Source organism: Typopeltis vanoorti, chromosome 9 (assembly GCF_054136105.1).
Source record: "Typopeltis vanoorti isolate ZY-2024b chromosome 9, IOZ_Tvanoo_1.0, whole genome shotgun sequence".
In the NCBI taxonomy this organism is placed as follows: Eukaryota; Metazoa; Arthropoda; class Arachnida; order Uropygi; family Thelyphonidae; genus Typopeltis; species Typopeltis vanoorti.
In genome coordinates, this window is record NC_143557.1 from 133968728 (window position 1) to 133992048 (window position 23321).

A 23321-nucleotide genomic window follows, 5' to 3' on the forward strand; every position below is an offset into this window, starting at 1 on the left:
AAAATCTGATCCCGAAAGACTATTTTGTCTGAATCCAGCTGGTTCTTCACCAAGATTCGCTTCCAATCCTTCTCAACCGTTACTCAAGTATACTTACATAAATCTTACCAGGAACACTCAGTAGAGAAATACCTCTGTAATTCTCAATTCAGTTTCATTTCCCTTTTTATATATGGGTACTATGAGAGCTCTACTCAAATCATCTACAATTCGTCCCCTCTGTCCAGGTCTTCTGAACTATGCAGTGAAGCCACTGTAAGACTTTCATACCTCCATACTTGAGCATTTTTTGTCGAATATCATCTACTCCAGCTACCTTTCAACATTTCAGGCCTTTGATGGCTTTTGCTACTTCAAGTATGGATATGTATTCCCAATTGCATGCCTGGTCAGTGTTTTTATCACTGTGCTATCACTGATTGTTTCATTTAGCAATTTTTCAAAGTAATTACTCCATACATCAAGGATATCTTTTTCTCCAGTTTTCATATCACTTTTATTATCTCTAATTCCTTTCATAGCACTCTTTCCTTCATTTCTGAGCTTCTTCAACAACCTCTAGAATTTCTACGTTCTTACCAAAGTCTTCTCATGACTTTTGTTTAGCTAGTTTTACACAGTGTTTAGCTTTCAACTCGGTATTGAGACCAATTTATAATATAAATAAGGAATTTAATAAAAATAAGCAATTAAAACCCGATAAATATCATAAAACATAGAACTTACACCATTAGAGGTAATGGTACATAAATGTTTTACATAACAAAGCCTATTAACAATTAATTACATATATTTGATTTTTCGATAACTTCACAACTGTTAAATATAATTGATAAACCAGAATACAAATGGTAAATTGGTTACTATATGCGTGTTGGAACATTGCTAGTCGTTGCTATCACACGTGCTATATCCTAGGTCTGTGGTTAAATTTTTGCTGAAAGCAGACATATTTGATGTAAAATTAAGCCTTGATTTTTATTGCATTGTGTAGGGATCTTAAGCATTTGCAAGTTTAAATTTTCTTGTAAAACAGTTACAATCAATATATGATATTTTTGTTTGTTGCCAGAGTACCTGATCGTCAGTAGTGGTTGTGTGGAATGCCAGACCTCTCTTCTTTTTTCGACATTTTACGTATTCAGATATGAGGATCTTTCCCGACCTTCCTGTCTGGCCTACATAGCAAATGCCACAAGAGCAATGAATCTCACAGACACCTGATTTTTTAATGACGTGATGTGGAGGTTTTGGTGGATGTAGGAATCTTGATATTTTTTGAAAAAGTAAAAAAATCCACTTTTATGTTGTACTCACAGAGCAATGTGATCTAATAATGAATAGCATGATAGCCAGAATGTGTCAAAAGAGAGGCTTGGAATACGCGAATGCTTGGAAGGCATTTGAGGATAGAAAGGAACTGTATGCAAAGGACTGCTTGCATACGAATGAGGAAGGATGTAGGCATATGGATAAATTGCTGTTCTCTGAATGAGTTGGTGTCAATGCAGGGAAACTAGAACTATCCGGTGGATGGCCTCTTGTGGGAATAGGTGCTTGGGAGAATGAGGAATACATCAAGACACACTGAGTCCAGTGGAGTCAGGAGGGAATAATGAGAGGTATAGAAACAGTGGCATTTTTATCTTTATATTAATGCCAGGAGTGTCCGAATAAAGAAGATGAATTGGTGGCACTGATAGCATCAGCCTGTTCGAAAGATTATTGGGATCTCTGAGAAGCGATTGTTATTTCTGTTATTAAACAGGAATAGAAGTAGCAAGGTACAGCATCTTTCGAACAGGATAGAAAGGGAAAACACAGTGGTGGAGTACTGCTTATAATAAATGATGACTTATGTCCTCTCAGAGTGCAGGCTTTGGAGGGCAATGACACTAATGGTTTTGAAAGCATATGGTGTGAGGTAGAGACGAGCAAGATAGGATATAGATGGTGGGGTGTTGCTAGAAGCCAAGGAGCATGGAGGGTGAGGAGCAGGAGATGTTTAGGCAGTTGAGCTTGGCAAGCACAAGAAGAAGAAAAAGAATGATTAAGGGAGATTTTAACTACAGTAGTATAAATTGGGAAGCAGAAACCATGTAGTAATAAGGGAATGGAATTTCTAGAATTCTTGGAGGACAAATGTCTTAGGCAACAAGTAGTAGAAGGAACACGAGGTTCAAGAGTTTTGGATTTGGTCATAGCATCAGAATAGCTGATTATAACTGAGATAGCATCTATGCCTCCAGTTGGAGAGAGAATGACCACGTGGTTTTGATTTGGAAGATGAATAGACATGCAAGAGTATCAAAGAAGAAGGGTGTTTGGTATTATAAGGCAGGTGATTATGATAGTCTTAGATATCAACTTGTGGCAGTTCGATGGAGGGAGGAATTGGAAGGGAGAGATATCATTAGTGCTTGGGAAATTGTGAAAGAATATTTGTTAGCAGCAATAGCAAGCTGTATTCCACGAGTGAAGAAGAGGACACAATTTGGTATAAAGTGGATGACAAACATCAAACAGGAACTGAAGGTGAAAAGAGGTTATGGAAGAGATATACGTAGAGAGCAGATGCACGAAGAATATAAAATTCATGCCAGGAGAGTGACTAGTATGGTAAGAAACACAAAACTGGAGTATGAGAAGAGATTGGCCCTGAGATCAGAAGAAAATCCTATGGAATTTTTTTGCTATGTAGCCAGTAGGAGGAGAAATGATTGTGGAAGAATTACATTGTTGGATAAAAAAGGAATAGAGTGACTGATGCAAAGGACAGTTCAATGAACACTTTACTGGAGTATTTCATCCTGGAGAAATAGGTCTTAATACTACAGGAATAGGGCAGGTTCGAAGTTCAGAAGCAAGAACAGAGAATGCTTCAAATACTAAGTAATCTGGCTGTCAATAAAGCAATGCGACTGGATGGGATTTTGCCACTGGTTTTGAGAAAATATGCTATAGAACCGAGAGTTTTGTTGACCTGGCTTTTCCATAGAAGTCTTGCCATGGAAAAAGCACCCAAGTAGTGGAAAGAGGGTAATGCCATTGCACAAGGACAGTAGCAGACTGGAAGGTCAAATTATAGGCCAGTTTGTGTTTTGTCAGTAGTTAAGATCTTGGAGAAATTTGTGAGGGACCATATAAAGCATTGGGCAGATGAGTTTAATGTTATCAGTGAGAGTTAACATGGCTTTAGTAATATGACTGCCTTTTATAATAACATAAAAAGAGTGGTTGATGAGGGAAAGCCATATTCTGCCTCTTTTTTTTTTTTTTTGAATGCCATTTGACAGGGTGCCACATGAAAGCTGATATATATGTTGCAGCACATGGGTTTAGATGTTAGGTTAGTTAACTGGATTCAGGATTGGCTATCTAATAGGTATCAGAGAGTTGTGTATGGTGGGGCAGTATTGACCTGTATTGTTTAACCTTTATATCAATGACATTGTCAGTGGACTGCAATGGGATATTCAGTTGTTTGCAGATGATGTGAAGCTAGAAAGGATTATTAGTAATAGTGTGGATGTGGCAGCCCTGCAAGAGGATTTGAATAAACTGGACAGATGGGCAAATGAATGGGAGTATCAATTTAATGCAGCTAAACATAGTCTTCAAGTTTGGGATACATCAATGGAAGGCTACATACTCTGTTGGAGGAGCAGTACTGGAGAAAGTAAAGGAGGCAAGAGATCTGGGGTGATGACTGACAGAAACCTGAAATTCAGGGAACATGTTGCAAAGGTGGTGAAGGTAACCCAGAGGATTGCTGCAATACTGAGGACGCTGACCCTTAGAGATAAGAGTTGTCATTCCATTGTATAAAGCCCTGATCACACCACATTTGGAAACTGTTCTCAAATTTGGCACCCAGGATTTGAAGGGGATAAATTAACTGTCAAAAGAATACAGAAGTTGAGAGTTTCAGGACTGTATAATGTTAGTTATAAGGAACAGGCTGAGGAAAAGTGGACTACAGAGTTTAGTAGATAGAAGGAGAGGTGATATGATTGAGACTTTTAAACTGTTGAGAGGTAGTTACAGGGTTGACACTGGGGGAGTTCTTTAGCTTGGTGAAACAGGGAGAAGGAGCAAGGACAAGGGACCATCCTTGGAAGTTGCAAAAGGGTGAGGAGTGGTTTCTTTGCATGGAGGGTGGCTGAACTGTGGAATGCACTGCCTGATAAAGTGGTGAGAGTATGAATGGTCAAAGAGTGGTATGATAGACTGTGTTTTCTAGGAGGGGCTTCCCACAATGAGTCTTTTGACTACATGGAGGCCTGGATCATAATAATAATAAAAATATCCACACACTGTTCAACTCCAAACATATGAACTAACTTCATTTTTTTCCCCTTCATTCCATATACTTATGTTCTTAATTAGAATAGCCTGCCCCATGCTGTTTTCTCAATGAATATAAGCATATAATCCCAGCTTGTCATATAATTTTTTAATAGACTCCTTCTTTCTACTTAACCACTTGTTCACACATAGCACTGTTGTGTTATAGGTTTTGTGACGTCTTGTGTAGGGACAATAAAAAATGTGCAGTTTTGAATGCAAGTAATATCTCTAATGAAGTATGAAACAAGCAGACATTAGAGGTATCACTTGCACATAGAAAAATAAACATGGAAGAGCACAGTACAATGACAGAAATCTCAAGGCTATGATCGGTACTTTTAAATACATAATGGGAGTTGGAGAGACTGAAAAACTAGTAACTATGGAGAATGATGCTAACTAATTACTAAAAAAATACAAAAGAATAGTAAAGGGTGAAAAAGGATATACCGTATTTACTCGAATATAACTTGCCCTCACATATAATTCGTATCCCTGATTTTACTTTACGAAAAAAAAAAGTTTTGCATATACCTTGTACACGCAAAAAAAGGTTAAGCATGTTCGCGTCAGGTGATAGTAATTCGCTTGGTGCGGTAAACAACATGCCCTCCAATGACTATGCTGCAGACATAAGAAAAACAAGTAATTTTATTGTATCACTGAATAAGGTACAGAGACATTTGCAGTCTCTGTAATATATTTGTCAACAAATAGTGCAATTAGAGACAACTGGGATAAAAACGGCTAACTAATGAATCACGTCTCCTCCTACAGAAACTATGCTGCATAAATTCAAGCAAAAACATTTGTTGTACAGCTAAATGCAGCATCTAAGTAAAAACAATTGTCCTAACATTTATCCAAATTTTCAATTACATGAAATAAGTGTTTGTTTGATTGCATTTGAAATTTTCGATGTCATTAAGACAGATCACAAAAGCTAACTAATTTCAAATAAACTTCTACCACTGAACCAACATGTGGTATAATATGTGTGTGCGAGTCCACCCACCAGCCTGACGTTGAAGCGACATGCAAACAAGTAGCAATAAAATTCAACTGAAGGGTTGACACTTTGTGTCAGTTGAGTCTGCCCGCACAACGTGGAAGCAGTACACAAATGGTAATGAGAAGTCCTGTCAGAACGATAAACAAACGAAACACCATCCCCAATGTGAACGTGTTAAAACTAAGAAATATATAGCAAATGTTGTCAGTTTCAGATATTTTGGAATTTGTTTGAAGAGAATCAGCATTTCAATTCAACAATTGTCGGTATGCCTTTGTCGTTGAGTCGCATAATCTTTTGTTAATACTGCACCAATCATATGCACGTCTTCATAGCTGCAATATAGTTACCGGCCTACCATTGCTGTCTGTTTCGTGCTCTACTTTCACTTCTCATTAGTCATTTGTGAAGGATTGTTCCTTACGTATCTCAAGTCATGTAAATTACTAGTAATTTTTGCTTGAAATAATGGGAGAAAAGATGACACTATTTGAGTAGATGACTTTGATGATGCACACGAGGAAATCACTCTCAAGGCTGGAAGTAGCGATAGCGAATAGGAGATTCTTGGTAAGTCATATCCATTTTCATTTTTTTTCCTGAAAACTTTAGTTTCCAAAAATCCAGCATATATCTTGCATCACAATTTTTTAACTTTAATTTTGGGAAACAAAGTGTAAACTATATTCAAGTAAATAGGTGGTGATGTATGGTAATTTTATGATTAGTAAGTAATAAACATTTTATTTTGTTTGTTTTACCAGGAGCAAAGACTTATGACATGAGAAAGGTTACAAGTAAGCAGGGTAGAACATTGTAAGATATGACTGTGTTAGTCAGAACAAACAACTTGTTAAACAATCTGTAATATAAGAGATGATATAAAAAGGTTACAAAATGATGTGAGAAAAAATGCAAGACACTTAGGTGATGAGATGAAGAGCTGTTAATGATTCAATAAGAAGTCTGTGCAGGAGAAACAGTACACAATATGTTGACATATAAAATATTTTTGATAGGATTTGTACTTGGAGGATGGCTTACAATTAAATGATTTGATGTTAGGTGCTTGGTCAAGTTGTTCATTGGAGGAGTAAATACTGGCGGTCAAAGAACCTGGGTATGGCAGAGGCTGCTGGAGCTTGGACATATGCAATAAAGCAAAAGATTGAGATTATTATGAAAGAGAGAGTGAGAGAGTGAGAAAGGGAGAAAATGATGGTATGGAAGTATGATCCAGAAAATGATGGAATTAGTTTTGTCAGACAAGAAAAATGACTGCAGCAGTGAGGTAAGGAATTTGGATGAGAAAGCAACTCAGGCTGCTTATTTTAACTGGTCAAGTTTTAAGAGCTGCTTGAATACATATCAGCCTTATAGTTGGTTATCATGTATGTTCACTAATGCTAGAAGTATTAGGATATTCCTAAGGCAATAAATTTTTAGCATTGGTAAACATTGAGCCAAAAATTATTCGTATCAATGAGACGGATAACAGAAGCTAATAAAAGCTTGTGAAAGTAATAATCAGTTATATGCAGAGTATAAGGAACAAGCCAGGAGAGTGACTCAATAAGGAAAACAGAAGTGCAGTATGAGCAGAAATTTGCAAATCAGGCAAAGAACCCTAGAGAGTTTTTTTATATATGTGGCAAGCAGAAGGGAAAATAATTATGGTAAGATGATGTTAATAGATGGAAGTGGTAAAATGGTAACTTCTGCAGAACACATTGTTGAGGTATTCAGTGATCAATTTATAAGTGAGTTTTATCCTCATCAGGATGAAATCAGGAAAAAACTTAAGTGTAGAGGACATAGGAGAGAATGGCTTAATTGTGAGTGAGCAGAAAGTATATGAGAAAATAAATAAACTTGACATCAATAAGGAGATAGGATTTGATAACTTATCACCACATGTCTCAAGGGAATATTCCAGGGAACTGGCAGTAGCATTGGCATGCCTGTTTATTAAGTCTTACAACCGCACAGGTTCCAAGTGAATGGAAAGAAGATAAAATGGTTCCACTGCATAAAGGTGATGATAAAGATGTGGCTACAAATTATAGGCCAATCAATATATCTGGAGTTGTGGTGAAGGTTTAGAGAGATTAGTGAGAAGTAGGATAAGAAATGGGTTGATAACAGCAGTATTCTTTGTGGTTGTCAGCATGGGTTTGTTAAAAGATATCATGTTTTACTATGTGTTGTAACAAGGTGAAAAATGTCTTGGACAAGGGAGATGATATACAATACTATACAAAAGCTTTTGATACACTGACACACTACATGCTGTTAAATAAATTGAAACAGATGGATTGGATAGCAAATTTCCAAGTTGGATCGGCGACTGGCTATCAGGTATCAGAAAGCTGTATATGGGGGTGCACTATCCCAAAAGAGGAAGGTCACTAGTGGTATGTTGCTGGGGTCAGTTTTGGTATCATTGTTGTTCAATTTGTATATTAATGGTATTGGGATTGGTTTAACTGGTGATATGCAACTGTTTGCAAATGATGCAAAATTGGGGAGAGAGCAACGTAGAGTCAAGAAGATGTTATGGCCTTACAGGAGGACTTGAATAGATTGCATGAATGCTGTAAGTTGTTTTACTTGGTTTAATCCTTTATCGAAATGTAAGCAAATAAAGTTTGCATGCGAAGTAACTTTACACCACTTGCCTTAGTATCTCATAATGCAAAGCACATATCCTTACGGACATGTATAATACTATGCATTATGGAAAGGGTGACTACCCAGACCGGTTTCAACCTCTATTGAGGTCTCACATGGGAGACAGATTGCATTACTTCAATCTTGGTCACACTTCTGGGTCTAGCTCCCGATGTTGGACCTCAATAAGGTTGAAACCAGTCTGGATAGTGGCCCTTCCCATAATGCATAACATTATATATATCCGTAAGAATGTGTGCTTTGCATCATGGGATACTAAGGCAAGTGATGCGAAGTCATTAGCCTCTATATATACAAGTAGTCCAGTCATGAAGTTACTTACACTTGGAAACTAAGAATATAATTTCTTGGCATCTTTAATTTAGAGACTGCATGAATGGGCAGGTAAGTGGAACTATCACTTCAATGTTGCAGAGTGTAACATTTTGAAATTTGATAAACAATGATGGGATGCAAAGTATACACTTGGTTGGGAAACTTTAAAGGAGGTCGAGGAGATGAGAGATCAGGACATTGGTCGTGGACAAGGGCCTGAAATTCAGGGGACATGACACAAGTTGTGAAGACGTCACACTGAATAATAGAAATGATGCAGAGGATCCTAATATGCAGAAATAAAGAGGGTATGATGCCACTGTATCAGGCCTCATATGCATTATTACGTATAGATTTGGTTATTGTATTTTTGTAGTGACGAGAAATTTCTATATATTCATTTAACTTATGACTAGAGGAAGTGGTAAGAGTATTTCAGAAATGGGAATAACTATAAAAAGACAAAATTTATATCAAAGAAATGTGCATATGATAGATTATTATTTACAGATAATAAAGAAAACAAAGTATATGATTGAAAACAGACTCATTTCATTCCAACAGTCAGCATTGCCAGAATCCAATTATGGAAAAAGAAAATAATCTTTTCTCACCACCCTAACTGAAGTTTTCTCAATCCTATTTACTCAAAACTTACCAGACAGATATGCACACACAGACAAACTTTTCTATCTTCCATCTCTTCCTCTGCTAACAAGGGTTTTTATGATACTATATTGGTGGGAGTATCATTAAAACCCTTGTCAACAAAGTTGGAGAATTTGTACCTTCTTATCCAATGGCTGCAATGCCAAAAATATTAACAAATGAATTGTTCTTCCCATCAGCCTTCCATCCCTCAGAACATACAGATTACAGTAATGCTATTATTATTCCCTATTTCTGAAACACCTCAAAAACTGCCAGAACTTTGAAATATAATATCTGCAATGCTTTTAAACTTTATGTGAAGCTGGCTATCCTTATCTGATCTTCTAAGGATCAGCTTCCTCTCTGTTCTAGGTATGTACACGATCCATTGTTCTTGAAAACTTGTTTTATTATTGATAAACTGAGAGATCTACTAATGCCGACCTGGTTGGCCGAGTGGTTAGTGCATCCACTCTTCAGCCAAAAGGCAGCGGGTTAGAGTCCTGCTGTGGGCATCAATGTTTGTGATTTCTGTGAAAATATTACTGGTGGTGGTGGGTGGCAGAGCATTGGTATAGTTACAGTTTTCACTGTAGTTGATGGATTGAGTGGTAGAGACAGAGCTGTAGAGTAGGTGTCCTCCCTTGATGAGTCTTTGGACTCCCTGAAGGTGTCATGTAATAATAATAATATCCACCTTGGAGAACACAAGAAATATATCTCCTACCACAACCGTGTTCCAGTCAGGTATAGCTCACCATACTTGTACACCTTACACAGAGTCAAATGGAAAAAAAAACTATTAGATGTCACCACAGGAAATACTAACTTGAAAGGTTTTTTTTTTTTTTTTTGGAGTCAGCAACAGATTTAAAAAACCAATCAAATATAAATAAATATGATTGTGTGAAACTTCCAAGATTTGGGAAACAGCATTTCCTAGACCTCCTGCTCAACTATCAAGTCAGAGGGTGCCCCTCTTAGAACTTTAGGCTTTTCTAGTTTTAACATCTTTCAATTATTTCATTACAGAGACTTCTGTAGTAGAAGGATATGATCTAATAGGGGGACAAAGTTGCTCATGTCCATAGTGATCCTAAAGCTATATGTGTCCCCTGGGTGGTGCTAAATGAGCAACAGCGATAGGCAGCCAGTCCATCTTAAGGATCTCCTGGCCAATTCCATGATGTCTACTGAATTTATTGAATATAGTGACTTCCAGAAACCAGAATTTAGAAACACTAGCCCTACACTAAGTATTTGTCAATTAAATATTGAATCTATTAGCAAAGCCAAATGGGATTATTTATCAAAATTATTGTTAACAAACAATGTTGATATGATTGCTGTCCAGGAAACACGTGCTGCTGATCCTGAACAGCTCTTTAAAAGAGGTCGCATTCCAGATTACACTGCTATTGGTGCAACTTATCATGAAGTATATGGAATAGCAACATATGTGCAAAATCATCTTAAAGGAGTTTTTCTTCTATCTCAAAATATTGTAGAAAACATACATACAGTAGTAATAAAAGTTCAAGATATTACAATTACGAATATTTATAAGCCACCTGGATCACCTTGGCCAGAAAAAATTATTCCTATTGCTGAACATCCCGCAATCTATATTGGGGACTTTAAATAGTCACCATGAGCGGTGGAATTATGCTCGAAACAACGAATGTGGCAAAAAACTTGTTGATTGGATCGAACTAAATAATCTTCACTTAGTCTTTGATGCCAAAGACAAAGGCACTTTTAGATCTGCGGCCTGGAAAAGAGACTATAACCCTGATTTATGTCTTGTGAGCAAAAATAATTCAGGTCACCCTATGCAAAATCTGAGAAGGGTCTTAACTGACTTTCCTCATAGTCAACATAGACCGGTATTAATTGACATTGGCATTTCCATTCCATTTGTAAGATCAAAGCCTATCCCATGCTGGAATTTTAAAAAGGCTGACTGGAATAAATACTCAAATGAACTTGACAAATATATTTGCTGGATATCTCCAATAAGTAGTAATTTTCATCGATTTATAGGTGTAGTCCTGCTTGCTGCCAAGAAAAGTATTCCTAGAGCTATTAGACATAACTATATACGTGGTTTGAGCGAAGAATGTGAATTACTTTATAATGAATATCAGATAAACAATGACCCAAAAACAGCAGACGAACTCCTAGAAAACTTGGATATATCCCGAAGGAAAAAATGGGTAAATACAGTTGAAGGTATAGACTTTACTCATTCCAGCTATAAAGCTTGGAGCCTTCTTAGGAAACTAGGTGGTAGTGCTCCTTTGATTAAAGAACAATCAAGAATCACCCTAGATCAACTAGCTATACATATTGTTAATATATCACGTATCCCAAACAATAAAAAGCATACAAGATATATAAAGAGAAAATTAAAAGAATTTAGCAAGTCTTCACCTATAACTTCAAATTTTGCACACCCTTTTATGCAGCCTTAAAGGAATTAAAGCCTAGTAAGGCTCCTGGTTTTGATAACATTCATCCAGAATTTTTGATTAATCTGGGAAGAAATGCAAGATTATGGTTAACAAAGTTCTATACTGACATTCTTAAAACTGGTAAACTTCCCACTATTTTTAAAAAAGCAAAAGTACTTTCGATTTTAAAGCCTGGTAAGCCTAATCATAAACCGGAAAGTTACCGACCTATTACTCTCCTCAGTTGTTGTTATAAACTCTTTGAAAGACTTATTTATAATAGAATAAGTTCCACAATTTTTAAAAATGTCCCAATAGAACAAGCTGGCTTCAGACCAAATCGTGGGTGTTGTGACCAGGTTCTCTCTTTGGTAACTCACATAGAAGCTGGTTTTCAAAAAGATTTAAAAACATCAGCAGCATTTATTGATTTGTCAACAGCCTGCGACACCGTTTGGAGACAAGGCCTTCTATATAAATTATATAAAATTATCCCATGTAAAATATTATTAACAATAATATTATTAACAATATGTTAAGAGATAGAAGATTTATAGTGACTATAGGTAATAAAACTAGCAGCAAAAGGAAGTTAAATAATGGACCACCACAAGGATCTGTTTTATCTCCGTTATTATTCAATTTGTATATATCTGATCTTCCCGTCACTTCGTCAAGGAAATTTTGTTATGCCGACGATATAGCAATAACTACACAGCATAAATGCATAAGTCATACAGAAGAAATTCTAACAGCTGACTTAACTATTCTAGATGAATATTTTAAAAGATGGAGACTCTATTTAAATAGGAGCAAAATGGTAATATCTTGTTTTCATCTAAATAATAACTTGGCAAATGTGAAACTAAAAATTGAATTGAACAACACTATACTTCCATATAATACATTCCCTAAGTACTTTGGAGTCACACTTGACCGTTCTCTCACTTTCCGGCATCATCTTTCAAACTTGGCATATAAACTAAGGACACGTGATAATATCCTACAGAGACTCTGTGGCACTACCTGGGAATACCAAAGCAACAGCCCTTACTTTGGTGTTCTCAAGTGCTGAATATTGTGCTCCTGTGTGGCTAAATAGCCCTCACACAAGGATTATCAATTCTCAATTGAACAATACCTTAAGATTAATTACAGGCTCTATTAGATCAACTCCAACATATTGGTTACCTCTTTTAGGAGGCATTATTCCTACAGAACTACGTAGATTGAATTCTTTAGTCCGTGAATTCCAAAAAAATGCTGGTAATCCGAACCTACCCATTCGTCAGGACCTCCCAACTCTTAACGTCAATAGATTGAAATCTTGCCATCCATCACTACGAGCAGCAGAAGAATTAGTGCTAAATAATTTTAATCCTTTATCAAAGTGGGAAGAAACATGGAAGGAAAATACGAAAGAACATTTGCATAACATCTTTAAAGGTGATCAAATCATCACAGGATCAGATCTACCTCGCAAAACATGGACAGTACTAAATAGAATTCAGACAAATCATGGCCTATGTGGAGATACTCTCTATAAATGGAACAGACAAACATCTCCAGAATGTGACTGTGGTGCTCCACGACAGACTATGCAACATATTGTAACAGAATGCATCTTCCGTGCTTATCAGAATGACTGGAATGACTTTTTACAAGCAGCTCCTGAAGCTGTGACCCTGGATTACGAACTTAGATCTGAATTTATAATGATAAATATGTTTCTTTTCCTTATTATAACATATTAAGACTTTTACTTTTAACTCTTATTTTAATTTTCCAACTTCTTGGATTAGATCTGTGTTTTCCATCAAAGTTTCAACTTAAAATATTTTAAATTCTTCAATTCTGTTAATATATAATGACATCATGATTCTCTTTTTTAACATCATGTTTTTGCCATGAGCTATGTATGTATGTATGATCTAATAATGACAGTATTTCAACCCATAGGACAAATTATTAGTAAAAAAATATATTTATTTACCACTCAACCACTTTTGTGACATAACAATGTTTCATATCTTCAGGAGATAACAGTTAATAAAACAAAGTTAAGCTACTAAGTCTGACAAGTAAGTAATATTCACAATGTTAAATATTTTTTAAAAATATATTAAAAATGGAATTCTCATGTATACTATACAGTAACTTGATGGTCAGTGATGTTATGTGTGCCACTGGTGTGTGTGTGTGTGCATTAGATGTTTTGCAACAGAGGACCCATTGGTGTAAGATCATACTTTATTTATTGTCGCAAAATGACTAAAAATTCTGGAGTAAAAACTGTAATCTATGTGGATCATTTCAGTTTGCTGTCATCTTCTGTTGTGTATGCTGCCAAACCTGATTTGCAATTTCTTCCTTTCTCTACACCTTTAAAATGTTCTGAAGTGTATCTCTTCTGACCTGCCTGTGTGTCCTACATAACACAAACATTACTGTTCTTGTAAGCACTAGATTTCTTAAGTGGTAGATGGTAGTTTTAGTTTTTAAACAGATTCATAGAGGTATCTGAGCGAAACAATTTTACAGGAAGCTAACACACTAAGAGGTACTTGCACACCAAATCCCATCACTTCAAAAAAAAAAAAAATATATAAATAAAAATAAAAAAATAGATTATACGAATTCAATAAGATAGAGAATACAAACTCTCTGGCAGAATAGACAAAAGAAAAGCTAGAATACTGCAGTTCCATTCTACCAAATAATGGCTACAACAGAACACATGGTGTATAATATCTTACATCAACCCAGTAAGCCACTAAATTAACAAGAAAAATGAAGATTACAAAGGAGCAGTAATTCTCCCCTACATTTGGTCAGTCATGGACAATATTTCAGTCACTACGTCAATCAATCATTTCTTAAACCCTTCCCATTTGACACTTAAGAAACCTGGTGTATACAATTTCATTTTGATAAATTATGGAGATTACTACTGTGTTAAGAATAATTACTTTAATTTCCTAATATTTCAACCTTCACATGAAGGTCATCACACACACAGTATACACACACACATATATATATATATATATATATATATATATATATATAGAGAGAGAGAGAGAGAGAGAGAGAGAGAGAGAGAGAGAGAGAGAGAGAGAGAGACAAGCTACATTACATTTCAAACAGTAAGCCAAAGTGACAATGATTTGGTCAACCATTATTCTACTGACCAGACCTCAAGTGAGAAAAAAATATACATTAAAGCTATATCCAATTAATAACATGATCAGAGAACAAATTCATATTAATAATTTTATTAAAGCAATAGTGGTGGCTTATTTTCCAAATGCATCGAACATGATATACTCTAGGTTAAGCCAGGGATAGATAGAAAGAAAGAAAACACAAATAAGAAATAAATTTAAAATACCAAGAAATTATATACTTGGTTTAATCCTTTATCCAAGTGTAGGCAAACAAGTTTGCACCTGAACTAATCAGAAATGTTAGCCAAGGAACTGAAATAATATGTGTAGACTGCAATTTTTACTCCAGAGCTTTTAAAGAGTCATCTAAAATATCCACACTAGTACAACAAAGCATGGTCTTACACCAATTCTAGTCCCCTGTCATACAACATTTAACGTAGGCAGACATAAGTGGCACACAAATCCACTAGCCTTCAAGTTACTATATATCACACTTGTGAATCGCATGAGCTCAAATGTTTGTTTTACCCTATTATTTCCTGAAGATGTGAAACAGCATTTTAGGAAACTAGTTGAGTGATAATTATATATTTTTATCACCAATTTGTTCTATGTGGTTGAAATACCGGCATTCTCAGATCATCTTCCACTTATTGATTACATGTTTTTCTGTGTGTTATTACAATATTTGCATTGTATCCCAGATGTTGTCTGGAATACAGTGGGTCTGGTTTAATAAGTTCCAAAATACTGGAACAATAAACTTGTGTTTAACAATTTCGTATGTTATTTTCATTCCATTACACCTGAAAATGGATTTCAATAGCACCAAATAAGACTGAGATTCTAGATCTGAGAAGAGAAGTAAGAGTGATTACCTTACATGCAGAGGACACATAAGTGTTGCAAAGATTACATAGCACACTGCTATTATGATAAGGGGCATAATGACAAGTAGAGATAAAGATATTATTGTACCACTGTATAAAGCTCTGATCCAATTACACACATATTGTATCCAGCTTGGGACCTGGTTAGTACTGTGATAAGGAAAGGAACTTTATGAGGGATTTTAGGAGAGAATCCAGAAATTAGTGCCTAAGGCAATATCAGAACTCTGAAATGTTAATTAAGAGTAGACAGAGGAAATGTAAATTGCTGAGTTTACTGAATAAGATGAAAAGAAGTGATATGACAGAGACGTTTCAGTTTGTGAGGGGGATTTGACAAAGGGTCATGTAAATGAAATACACTGTCAGACATTGTGAACTTGGAGTGTGATAAGTGAGAGGCTCAGTATGATCCTGATGGAGTGAGATCTCACACAGGAAGTCTGTTGACTACAAAGGCTTGTTATCAATAATTTTAATAGTAACAATAAATTAATGCCTTTTATAACTAAGATTATAATAAAATATAAATAAGTAATACATAAAAGTGAATACACTGCATATGGTATTTATGTATAAATATTTAATGAAATGGATCAGATTGTTTCATCACAAAGTGATTTCAGATACTGTGGTCTTTTTAACTTGCAAATTCATGCTTATATAGCACTGTACTAAACAGCAAAATGTAACTTGAATCATTACTTTCACATAAACTTTACATATATCAGCTCAACTTAGCCAAAAGTTATCAGTCACTGAGGCCTGGTTGGCAGAAGATGATATAGTTACTGAGACGGAATGTAATGGGATAATGTATTTTAGAAAGGATAGAAAGAATAGGACAATTATTACTGATGGGAAGAACTTTAACCAATACTGGCAAAATATATTGTTGTTTACTGCCTATAGACTGAAAATGGGATGCACAGAAAGATATTATTACGTGACACCTCCAAGATGTCCAAAGACTCATCATGGGAGGGCACTGACTGTACAACTCTGTCTCCACAACTTAATAGACCAACTACAGCAAACTGCATCATATACACCAACGCCATCTACTGTCCACCACTAGTATTTTCACAGACAATCACAAGCATTCATGCCCACTGCAGAACCAAAGCCTTCTGGCTGGAGCGGATACACTAACCACTGGATGAAATGCATCAACAGATTAGCACAATGAGTTTGATGTGTAGACTGAGAATTATTATAGGAAGAAGGAGAGACTTCAACTATGGGACATAAATTGGAGAGAGGAAGGAGTGCATGGTAAGATGAAAATGGAATGTATACAACTAATAAGGGAAAATTACTTGAAACAGCATGTGATGGAAAGGACCAGGGATATGAATGTGTTAGATCCTCTTGTTGGAGAAAGTGACTATACGGGCTTGATCTAAGAGATTGCTAACAATGTGGAAATCTCAAGAAAGGGTTTATCTGGAACTACAAAGTCGGTGATTATGAAAAACTTAAAAGCTTGGAGTAATGCATGGAAAATGGTTAGGAATTTGAGGGAAGTGGTATCAGACTATTCAATACAATGAACCCAAGTAATCTGGCATAGTTGAACATGCCACTATCTCAATCAAATATGGGGTGCTTTGGGGGGGGGGGGTACACAAAAGTTGATTCCTTATGAGCATTCCATAATTTGGATGATAAAGAAAGGTGCGAGACCTTTCTATATCATCCAAATTAAAACAGATCTGATTTCACAAGTCTTATTTTACATCTCTATTTTCAACAAACATAATCTCATTTGCCTATTCTGAAATGTGAATATAAAGAAAAATTTATCAGCATGCTCATGAAGACATTTAAATATCTAAGAAGTGTTATTAGCAGTGATGGAAGATGTAAAAGTGACATAAAAGCAAGAATAGAGATGCCTTTAATAGAAAATGGAATTTATTCAGAAGTAAAATGGATAGAAACCTAAAGAAAAGACTAATAAAATGTTATGTGTGGAGTGTTGCCCTCTATGCATCTGAAACTTGGACATTGAAGAAAGAAGAAATTAAGATTTTGGAAAGCTTTGAGATGTGGATTTGGAGAAAGATAGAAAAAATCAAATGGACAGATAAAATAACTAATGAAGAGGTCTTAAAAGAGTAGAAGAAGAAAGAAGTCTGTTAAGGAGGATAAAAAGAAGCAAGGGAAAATTGATCGGACATATTCTGAGAGGGAATAGAATTATCAGAGATGCCATCGAAGGAAAAATAGATGGGAAAAGACCCAGAGGAAGAGTAAGGAAAACAATGCTAGATGACATGCTCAATGGAGACAGGTACACAACCTTAAAAAAGAAGGCTCAGAACAGAAGAGAGTGGAAGGAAAGTTTCTGCTACTAAAAGAACCTGCTCAATTGCAGAATACTAAAGAAGAAGAAGAAGAATATTTGTGTATAATTTTATTTTTAATTACATTTTCGGCCACTGGCTGTCTTACTCATGCTATGGTTGTGCTTTTTAAAATACTTCTGTTATTTGAATTTTTATGATTGTCAGTGTACTGAAGATACCTTAGCTACTAAAGAAAATTTTTACATATATGAAAATCATTTTCACAAGTCTTATTTTACATCTCTATTTTCAACAAACATGATCTCATTTGCCTATTCTGAAATGTGAATATAAAGAAAAATTGATCAGCATGCTCATGAACTATACAAAGTACAAGAAGGGTGGCAAGTATGGTAAGGAAGACTAAACGAGACTATGAGGGAAAAGTAGTAAAGCAAGTAAAAGGAAACCCTAAAGAGTTATTTTGCTATGTAGTGAGTAAGATGAAGAATGATTATGGAAGGATAACTTTAAACAATACCAATGGCAGGAAAGAGGTAGCAGAAATAGTTGAGCTACTAACTAATCACTTTGCAAGGGTATATTATCCTCATGGAAATTTTGAACTTGCTGATGTTACTAAGATAGATGTGAAAATTGAGGTAGGTGAAGTGGAGGAGCTCAGCATATTGGAAAATATTAATGTGAATACCACAGAGGGATCGGATGACATGTCGACCCATGTGCTACGCAAATGTGGAGAATTACCTCTATGAAGTTGTTTAATATAAGTTTTAGCCCTGTCAAAGTTCCAAGGGAGGCAAGAAAGGAGAGTAAGATATTACTAAAACAAAGAGCCAAAAGGCTTTAGTTCAGCAATGTAAAATTATATAAGTCAAGTGAATAATAGATCCAGCATTATTTCAAAGCCGAATGTAGAAACTATGAAAGTTTCGTAAAGTAAGTTGATCAGAAAGCTTGTGGGAATACATTCCACGGTATTCACGAGTTGCCTTATTATGGACCACATAGAAGACACAGGTGCCACCCAAGCATCTATATATTCAAAACAGCTGTCAGGACAGTGAAACCTTATCAAAATGGTCCAATAAAAGGCAAATATATAGACGCTTGGGCAGCACCTATGTCTTCGATGTGGTCCATAATAAGGCAACTCGTGAATACCATGGAATGTATTCCTGTAAGCTCTCTGATCAACTTACCTTACAAAACTTTCATCATTTCTACATTTGGCTTTGAAATAATGCTGGACCTATTATCCACATGACTTATCTATCTATATATGAGAGTAAGATAGTTCCATTATATAGAGGAAACCCCACAGAAATCAACTTTTTGATTAAGGCATCAAAACGTTAGTTAAAGGTAGAAATCAGAAATGGATGAATAGGAATAGGTTATTATGTGGATAACACAGCTTAGTAAAAGGTAGGTTCTGATTCAGTAATTCACATTTCATAATAGCGAGACAGCAAAATTGGCATGCACTGAATGGAGGTGTGGTGTCTGCAGAGAATTTGAATATGTTTAAAGCACAGTATGATGAGCTGTGTGTGTGTATGACAAAGGACCTCCTAGATGAGTCTTTGACTCCATAGGGTCTTAGGATAATAATAAATTAGATAAGGAAAATAGCTACACCATGATACTGAACATTATTATTACGGGCTACTCAAAGGACGCCTTAGACTCATCAAGGGAAATCCAGCAAAAATCCTATTTCTAACACCCTTGCTAACTACACTCTTACTCAGTTTCCATGGATTGCAAAGTCATTTGACAGAATACTGCATGGAAACTATTGTATAAGTTGCAGCAAATTGATATCAAGTTGGTAGAGGCTGACAGATACCAGAGAATAGTATATTCAATGGAATCTAAGGAAATGAGGGTGGGACTGCCTAAAGGTTCTGACAAAGTGCCACAACTGTTTATGGCATTATTCCCTATATCATTATACTAATAACATAGGGAATGACTTAAAGGGTGATAATCAGCTGTTTTCTGATGATGCAAGATTAGTGAGGACCAGTTGTTAAAGGTGATGTAGCGATCCTACAGGATGATGATAATTTAAATAAATTAGCAGTGTGAGTGAAGGATAATGGTTACCAGTTGAATGCTGCAAAATGTAAGGTTATGCACTTTGGGATGAAAAGATTACATACTGTGTATTACAATGAAATGCAGCAAATTGATGAGGCTAGAGAATGGGGATCGATGTTGTACAGAGATTTGAAGCTAGGCATACTGCAAAAGTTCACAAAATAGCTCAAAGGATTACTTGTATGCGGAAGAGCACACTGACAAGTAGAGATAAGGAGGTTATTATCTCCTCTTCATAAGGCTATGATATGATCACATATTAACTACTGTGGACAGAATTTTTTGCCTGGATGAGAAGGTGATGAAGAGGATCCACAGATAAGTGACCAAGCTGGTTACAGGTCTTCTGGAATGCTCCTTATGAGGATAAATTGAAGGTGTGTGGGTTACAAAGTCTAGTTGACAGGAGGTAAAGAGGAGACATGATATTAACCTATAAATTACTAAAGGGATTTTATAAGATTATAAAATTTTATAACATCTCTCTCTCTCTCCCTCTACTCATCAATACATGAGTTGAGAGAAAGAACTAGGGATCACAGCTGGAAGTTGTGCAAGAACATAGTAAATTTGTATGAACTTTTTTTTTTTTTTTTGCTTGGAGAATAATTAATTACTAAAATGGATTGTCAGAGGTAGTCATGAGTGCACTTACAGTGAATGAGAGGAATGATAAGTATTGCAAACAATGGTTAGTGTGGTTTATGGGTATCTCCTCCATAGAGATACCCATATACTAATATTTTTTCAGTATAGAGAAAATAAATCATGGGGTTACTGATGTGATAGTTATGCCAAGCTATTCACCTTCAGTGTACTTTTATTTGTTGATGAAATACACTAATGGCAGATTATTCTTCATTTTTCAAAAAAAATTGTTTCCTTAAAAACAGATCTGAAGTCATTAAGTTTAACAGTGGCTAGTGCTTAGTGTTTGCATATAATAAATTACCGAAGTGAACTAGGTAAATGTAGGAAGACAAATTAAAAATAAATAAAAATTTGAGGTTTATGCTTAAAAATAATTATGACTATGTCCTATTAGCCACAGCTCCTAATCCAAGAAGTCAATCTCTTCTCTTCCTCATGTATTAGCCTAATGAAATAATGCAAAGCCACCATGCATTTTCTAACTTAGCCCTCAAAGTGAGTTTTCTTACCACTGACCTCGAATTAAAAAAAAAAAAAAAAAAAAGTAAAGGGAATATTTTAAATAACGTTTCATTTTCTACATTTTATTCTTTAAATGAATACAGTATTTTCTTATTAAGTGTACATAATAAATATTTCTACATTCTAAATAAATAATGGTCACAATTTTATGAAATTCCCATTAATGTTATTTCAAAAATTATTAGTAATCTCCGAGCAAAAATTGTACATGCATCCTTTAGTCGACAAGACACTCACTTGCCAAAAGTTAACCGTGATATTTATTTATAAAATAACGATTCCGCTTTTGCATTTAATATGAAATGAATTTTAAAAGCAACAAGACAATACTAAAATTTTTCATTCCCGTAACACTAAGTAATATAAGCTAAAATTTAGCATTTAATAGCATAGCAGATTATTGCGAATCTGCCTCCGGAGTTTGACCTAATTGTAACATGAGCTTTTCTTGAAAGTTATGTAATATTATTATTTTTTTAAAAGACAACATATCACTTCCAATAAAAAAAATGTGGTTCAACAGGTTTCAATAAGTTTCATATACCGTTTTGCATTTCCAGGTACAATTTCGTTATTACATGCCACGCAAAAACAATTGAATATATTATAACGGAAACAGTTATGCGTTGCAATTCACAGTATTTATAGCGATCGTAGGCACAATAACAAGGAAACAAAATGTTTTGAAATATACGAAAAACTTCTTTTGGCTTCCATACCTGCACCACCGGTGGGAGCCGCCATCTTTACGCACAAGCTTATGGGAACCAAGGTAATTGATGTAAACTCTCGAACTAAGAAGAAAATGGATACCAAGCACTCGTGATAGCAAAACAATTGCAACCAGCTAATTTCACTGAAAGTTCAAATGTGAGGGCTTAAAGATGAAAAATTCCCATACTGTTCCGTACGAGTAATTTATTTAATTTAGAACCAAAGTTTGCTGTGCATTATTCACCCACATACATAATTGAGTACTCCTAATGTATGGTTTTCAGAGCATATGTTTTGTAGTTGCCATCCGTATTTCACTTATCTCGATGGGGAAATTTTAAAAATCACAGGAAGAGAGCAATAGAAGAATAAACAATAAACAACGAATCCAGAATTAATAAAGCACTGATATATTGACTACAAGGGCTGAATAGCAGAAGTAATGCGAGGATACAACTGAAGTCTAAGTTAACATGAGTGTTAACTAGTTACAAATAATTCTTTAATAGTTGGCTTGGAAATGTTGATATTTCTTTCACCGGAGAATGAGAAGAATTGGGCTTATTAATTTCAACTTCTTTTTTTTTTAGAGTATTTGATTGAGAATAATAATTTCCGAGAAAAAATAAAGGAAAAGAACAAAAACACCCGAAGAGAATGAAAGCAATACTACGCTAATGCCTTTTTTTTTTATTTTCTAAAGGAAGTATAGCCTTTGCATATCTCAACAGATAAGAGACAATGTTTCATAATCCTAACTAGCATTTCTACAAATACTACTGGTGCATGTGTTTAAATTCTGTAGTCAATTACGCTGAGTTCTGCAGTTATTAAGTTATTTTAGGAAAAGAAAACAAAAACTAATTATTATTTGATCATCAACAAAAAGGAGAGTGTTTAAGTTCACAGTAGGAGAAAGTTTAATACATTGATGGAAATTTTTATTTCATTTTGATGGGGAGATATCAGAGAGTAGTGTATTCAGGAATGGGGTTCAAAAGAAATCCTTGTTACCTGGTGTGCCGCAGGGCAGTGATCTAATGCTTTTGTCGCCAGGGGTGGTCCCTGAGTTTGCCGCCCCTCTCAATACACACCAAAAATACTACAAAGAGTCAAAACGACGTATAGGGAAATAATTTAAAACACTATGTTTATTTTTGAAGAAAAACTTTAATTTCAACATTCTAAAATGTTATTTTTCTTGCTATTCTGTTAGCAAAATCGTCGATGACATTGTCGAAGTCTATTTCATAGTAATGTAGGTAATTCTTAATCAATTTTATTTAGAAAAACTCCTCTCACAACTAGTAACACTTACAGCAATTGTGAGGAAAATTCGCTGTAGTATTGCAATAGTTGGAACTGAGTTCTCGAGACTGTACTTTAGAATTAACTGCAAAAGTTCTAAAATGTTAAAAGTGCCGCCCGGGGCGGACCGCCCCCCCCCCTCTAGCTACGTCTCTGCCACAGGGTTCTCTTCTTAG

At 35.4% G+C, this 23321-nt stretch overlaps 1 protein-coding gene across 2 annotated transcripts in view; it reads right to left on the reverse strand.

The window, feature by feature from the left end:
• The window catches only part of LOC150103586 (ubiquitin-conjugating enzyme E2 variant 2-like), an 84450-nt gene extending 62564 nt beyond the window's left edge, over window positions 1-21886 (reverse strand). Inside the window, exon 1 of one of the 2 annotated variants that reach the window (XM_090397621.1) lies at window positions 21843-21886. In XM_090397621.1, the coding sequence (XP_090253747.1) occupies window positions 21843-21867 (25 nt within the window). In that variant the 5' untranslated portion in view covers window positions 21868-21886. Of the gene's footprint in view, window positions 1-21667; window positions 21693-21842 lie in introns of those variants that run through there. The other variant, XM_090397622.1, reaches the window with a different exon arrangement.
• Window positions 21887-23321: the final 1435 nt, after the last annotated feature.